This window comes from Dipteris shenzhenensis, chromosome 3 (genome assembly GCF_047967505.1).
Source record: "Dipteris shenzhenensis isolate YYH24624 ecotype China chromosome 3, Dip_SZ_1.0, whole genome shotgun sequence".
Lineage (NCBI taxonomy): Eukaryota > Viridiplantae > Streptophyta > Polypodiopsida > Gleicheniales > Dipteridaceae > Dipteris > Dipteris shenzhenensis.
The window spans coordinates 51,250,655-51,256,575 of NC_141598.1; the positions used below are offsets into that span (position 1 = coordinate 51,250,655).

At 44.5% G+C, this 5,921-nt stretch overlaps 1 protein-coding gene across 3 annotated transcripts; it reads right to left on the reverse strand.

Annotated features, from left to right (window-relative positions):
* Window positions 1–3,005: 3,005 nt before the first annotated feature.
* On the reverse strand, window positions 3,006–5,661 carry LOC147903964 (receptor-like cytoplasmic kinase 176). 3 transcript variants are annotated; one of them, XM_087402380.1, is made up of 6 exons: window positions 5,211–5,661; window positions 4,669–5,018; window positions 4,451–4,586; window positions 4,221–4,354; window positions 3,969–4,092; window positions 3,006–3,847 (listed from the first exon to the last, which is right to left on the reverse strand). In XM_087402380.1, exons 1-6 carry the CDS (start codon window positions 5,386–5,388, stop codon window positions 3,387–3,389), a joined length of 1,383 nt encoding a protein of 460 aa, XP_087258506.1. In that variant the 5' UTR covers window positions 5,389–5,661; the 3' UTR covers window positions 3,006–3,386. The 3 variants fall into 3 exon arrangements, with proteins under 3 accessions (XP_087258506.1, XP_087258499.1, XP_087258495.1); XM_087402373.1 differs by having other exon boundaries at window positions 4,221–4,357; XM_087402369.1 differs by having other exon boundaries at window positions 4,221–4,586.
* Window positions 5,662–5,921: the final 260 nt, after the last annotated feature.

Genomic DNA, 5,921 nt, shown 5'->3' on the forward strand with positions numbered 1-5,921 from the left:
TTGTCTATTCTATTCCATTTTGTTGTATATACTCCACTGTCTAAGTGTTTAAGTGTGTTCATGACTCGATATCCTCCCGTCATCACACGGTTCTCGCTAGCCCCAACCTCCGAGTGTTTTATATGTTGGCACCTGTCTTTCACTCGAGTAGGTTCACCTTAGTATTGCAAAAGTGAGCATCTTCACCCAGCACAGCACCGGGTTGACTGAGCACTAATGAGTTGGTTGGGTGAGGGAACTGGAGCGTCAACATTTTGGTGATCTTGCTGGGGAAGGGTCAAGTGATTTTCGAGTTGACAAGCTATCAAGATAGGAGATTTAGAGAACCGATTTGCTAAGATTACTATTAGGGTAGAGCAAGAAGAGAGTTCATGTTAACAAGTGAAGTAAAACAGTTGTTAGGAATCGTGCGCTATTATAGAAAATTTATTCAGGTAACTCTGGACAAGTGGCATCGACTGGTAGTGTGCTTGAAGACCAGTGTGTGGAATACAGAAGGTGCTCAGATTGCTATTCAACTGCTTTTTGCCTTAAGCAATGGTTGACACACACTCGGAAAGATGAAAGAAGATACACAGCAAGACATGAAGAATATCTAAGCCAGAGGCATTGGTTACACTCGACTATGAGAAGTGGAGCGGTCTTGGAACTAGTGTTCAATGCCCAAAGGAGGCTAGTAGAAGCAACTATCCAACAAGATTGACAAGCGCGAGGCAAGAGACTCGGCTATGCTACCCCAGGGGCAGAAGTTGACTATTATGTAGAGCCAGAAGGTCGAAACGATGGTGTCGTGACAAGGCATCCCAGAAGATTGGTGAATGAAGGTCCGTCTCATGGAAAATGGACTCTAAGCACTCATCTGTAGGGAGTTTGTAATTTGAATGGATGGCCATCTCCTCAGTTGAGCATCAGAATGAATGTGAAGACCAACTCATAGAACAATGAGAATGTCTTTGACAGTCTTTGACTATCATTCCAAAACGATTGCATCAAGAAAGGTATGAAGACAGAAGACCACCTATGGCTAATGGACAAAGAACCCATCATTGAGAAGATAGGCATGCTTTTGATGGAGAGAGGCACCACCAAATATTTGAGGTAAATGAAGAGCAACATTTTGTAATTGAGTGATTTAATGAGAAGTACTTGTATTAAGAGCTTTTCTCAACAAAGATTCTAGTAAAATTTTACCTAGAAGGTTCTCTAGGTGAATATAACACCCAAGCACTTTTAGAGGAAAGTGAATTTCAAAAAAGCATCCATAGTGGAGGTTCAAGCACTCTGTACACACAACTCAGGGAAAGTGGTGATAAGTTTGGGTATGCTTTCGGTTCTTGGGCATATCATTGTTCATTGTTTGATAATTGTATAGGAGGAATGCCCATTTCCCTTTCTTTCAATGTGCATCAATGTCAAACTCCAATCATGAGCCTAGTTGTTTGTCCAAAAAGTTTAATCTGTGTAGGCATACTTCTACCATGTACATCTTAAATAGCATAGATTGTGTGGCAGTTATGAAAAGGACTATGAGGGGTCCAACTCCTTGAAGTTTTCTCATATTTGATATAGCAAATTTTGTCTTTTCTATTGAAAAAAGTATGAAAGAAAAGAATCTATATCTAGAAGAGTCTCCCGCAGTTCTAAAAGTAAAACAATTAACAGTGGTTTATAAGAGTTGAAAAGACATACCTCATAGGATCCGACATACCTCATAGGATCCAACACTCGTAGAAATTTTAATTTAAGACCAGGCCCACCTAAGGGCTGATGATGTGAGGTCAGAAATTGATACCTTGAACAAAACAAGGTGAAAGTCAAGAACACTACTTGTTTCAGATGGCACCTCTCATCATACTCTACAAAGGGGGATACTCCCTTCATAAGAAGAAAAGGAATGAAGTAGTATTTCAACCTGGAACATCTGTTTTAGGAGCCAAGTGTCATTCCTCAACAGGTTCAATGAGTCACAAAACTTATGGAGTGAAGTCCTTGAACTCGAGGCACTAAACAAGCAGCAGCAGTGAGTTAAAAGGTGTCATTCATGCAGATTTCTCATGCATCTTCGATAGTTGACTAGAGAAAGAAAGCTGCAACCATAGAACTTTGTGAAACCAAGCACTCCATATGAAGGTGGACTTTAAAAACTTTCCTCAGACAGATCCATAAGTTGGTAAAGCACATACAGTAGCATCCACCAAAAGGATATAGATTTGCCCGACCCAATTGCTAGAGAGTCCAGCAAATGATGACGTTGCAGCAAAGCTTGCAGGCTTGAACAAGGGATAAAGAGCTTACTAGCCCACTATATAAATGCAAAAACCCAAGGAGGCCACACAAGAGCTTGCCCTCACCCTTAAAGCTCGCCCTCACCCTTAAAGCTCATTCTATCTCATTGCACCATTTTGAACCCTAGAGCTCATTCCATCTCATGTCACCCTTTTGAACCGTACAAAGGCAGAACAACAATGGCAGGGTATCAACCTTGCTGATCGACACAGCTCTCTCCTCTCTCTCTCTCTCCCCACCCCCTCCCCCCCTCTTCACCCCAAAGAAGAGGCAACTGTGCCAACGTTTCTAGACATTACCAAGAAAGAGCTGCAGCTACCCTTGTCTGGCACTACGCAGCAATCTGCTTAACCAGGCTGCAGCTGCCATGGGGCAGCCTACAACTTTATTGCATTCTACTATTCAGAAATTTCAGACAAGCAAAAGTCAATACCAGCACATCTCAGCCAAGACTTACGGTGTAAATGTCCTCACATTTCGCAGAATACATGGCAACAACAATTCCTGCTTCCTTAACAAACATCAACTATTTATCATGAAACTGATTCAATCATGAAAAGGACTACAGAAGAGTGTTCCACTGGCCAGTCAGGGTCTGACAAAAGCTGTTACGCACAGACATTCCAGGCAAAAACTGCCCTAATGAGGCATGATTCTGTAGGATAAGCACTGAGACCACACAAGCCTCACATCAAAACAAGGGACTGCTAACTTGAATCGAATCATAATAAATTTCCTTGTAGAAAAATCATCCAGTATATTTGAGGTCAGTGCCACTGGACTGAAGAGGGCAACTGCTGTACAACTTTCCCTCAGCCTAGTCATGTATTCATAGAAGACAGACCTTTGTGGCCCCTGAATCATTCAATTGACTATCTTCGCCTCCATCTCTCAACAACAAAGTCCAGATCATATAACTTGATTGTACCATGCTGGCAAGGCCTACGAAAAATTCTAGCAAACTACCCTGCAGTCCGTGGTGGATACACCTCAATTTGCAAAGATTGATTTGTGCAGCACTTGAACTCAGTTACTCTTTGGAAAGTTTGGGATTTACCAAGAGGCATGGTGGAAGCACAGCTAACAGTTCAATTACTCCATTATTTAGAGCCCCTAATGGTTTTCTGATATGGAGACCTTGAAGGCCCACGTTTGCCTGTCTGCTGTAGGCTTCCATTTCCATTACCTGATGGCGAAAAGCGAGTACCTTCTCCTGCAGTAAAATGGGAGGAATAGGTCGCATTAGCCATATCCTTCAAGTTTTGCAACTGCTCCAGGACCTCGACAATATCACTCATAGATGGCCTAGCCTTTGAATCCCTGCTCAGGCATCGGTAAGCCAGGTGTCCTGCTTTCTGGGCAGCTTTAATTGAATAGTGACCATCCAGGCGAGGATCAATGATCTTTAAGATTTTCCTCCTATCGCTTAAATAGGGGCGAGCCCATTCTGCCAGATTATGCTCCCCACTAGCTCTAGTTTTATCCATGGACCGCTTACCTGTCAGCATCTCAAGCAATACAACGCCAAAGCTGTACACATCACTCTTTGAAGTCAGGTGGCCTGCAACACGAGGACAGATTCTCAAATGCATTCCCAAGTACCTCCAAAAGCACTTCTGTAGCTGCGACGTTTTGTGAGAATTTCCTATGTATACCTTTGTAAGACTGGACATATTACTTACCGGTCATAACATATTCTGGTGCAGCATAGCCGTATGTCCCCATGACACGAGTTGACACATGAGTTTTATCTCCTTGAGGCCCATCCTTGGCGAGACCAAAATCTGAAAGCTTAGCCCTATACTCCTGTGAAATAAAAGGGGGGGCACAACAGACTCAGAATCACCATAACAAATTTATCCAAAACAAGGGCATTAATATACATTAGCAAAATGTGCTTGAGCACTATCGTTCAGAGAGTAAACAATGCACACCGCATCCAAAAGTATGTTTGATGTCTTGAAATCTCGATAAATCACTGGCTTCTTTCCACTGTGAAGGAACTCTACTCCCTTAGCAGCACCAAGAGCAATTTTCATCCTGGTATTCCAGGGGAGAGGCAAAGCCCCTTCTGCATCAGTACATGATACCACAATTAAAAAGCCTAGAATAAAAAGCATCAACTGACAGAGAAGCTCATTTAGAATAAAATCGAAGAACCTACTTCGAAAAAGATGATTTTCGAGGCTTCCCCGTTGCATGAACTCATAAACAAGGAGTCGCTGATCGTCCTCGATGCAGTATCCAACTAGCTTCACAAGATTGGGATGATGAAGCTGCCCGAGAAAGGTAATCTCCGCCTGTTAAAATTAGTACCATCAAGTTAATGGTTTCCCTGGAATGTAATAGGAGGCGCGTAGAAGGGAAAGATATCATGCTTACCAGCCATTCTTTGTGACCCTGAAGTCCGTTGTGGTTGAGAGTTTTCACAGCCACGGTGAGGCCAGTCCCAGGTTTAACAGGTGCAGTACCGTGCTCATCTATCCAACCTTTAAACACGCACCCAAAGCCCCCCTGGCCTAGGAGGCTGTCAGGCCGAAAATTCCTAGTAGCAGATTTCAAATCGTTGAACGAGAACCTTCGCAACTGTGAAGACAACACCAACTCTTCCTCGGTCTTCGAAGTGAAGGACGAATCGGTCGCATCAGACTTAACAGAAACATCCGTGTGGGTCGTCTGCTGCCCGGAGGTAGGCGCTGTGAAGTCGCCTTTGCCTCCGAGCGAAGATTTGCCTGCATAAGAAAATGAAGCCTCACATGATTGTCCACGAAAAACACGATCCAAGCTCGTAGCGTGAGCTACATAATGAAAACAACGAGACCCAAAACTTGCTATGATCTTAGCACTTCTAACGCATTAGAGCAAATGCATTACATTATGCAGCTTGCCACAGTCCACCAGAAGTCCAAGGAAGTTCCCCTTACCCGAAAGCAGGATTCCCGTGGTCGAATTCTTCGTCTTGGCGCGCCTGAGGCTGCCACTACCGCCACCAAACAGGGACCAAAGACAGCAGCCGCCATCGCCCACTACATTCGTCTGATCCTGGGCTGATTTTCCGACCTCTTCCCAAGCCTGGACCTGCGCGCCGGTGCCAATGCCCATGGGTCAAGCCAAGGAAATGCAGGAAAGCATGGCAGCAGGGGAAGATCTGAAGGGGGAGAGGGGGAGGGTGGTGAAGGAAATGGGAGGGGGAGATGGCAAGAGAAAGGTGGAGGGAAAGAGGGGAGAGGAGATCTGAGGGAGCTCAAATGAGAGCAGGGAATGGAAGAAGATGAAGAAGAAAGCATACACTGTCTCAAAAGAATAACAATGATGAAGATGAAGATGAAGATGAAGAAGAAGAAGAAGAAAAAGAAGAAGCAGCAGACCAGAAGGCTGAGGCCACTCACAAGCCTGAATGATGAGCAACATATTTAATTATATACAAATCTCAAAGAATGACTCCCTCATCATGACAAGAACACATCCTCATCATCATCATGATGTGGACACCCCTCACAAGCCCCTGCCTCTCCACGCTCCCACGTCGCACTCATCGCCCTCCTGTTGCTATACTTACACAAACACCCCACCCGGCCACCGCAGCAACGACGGGCGGTCGCCACCGCTCTGCATTCGCGACGTTCGCCCGCCTT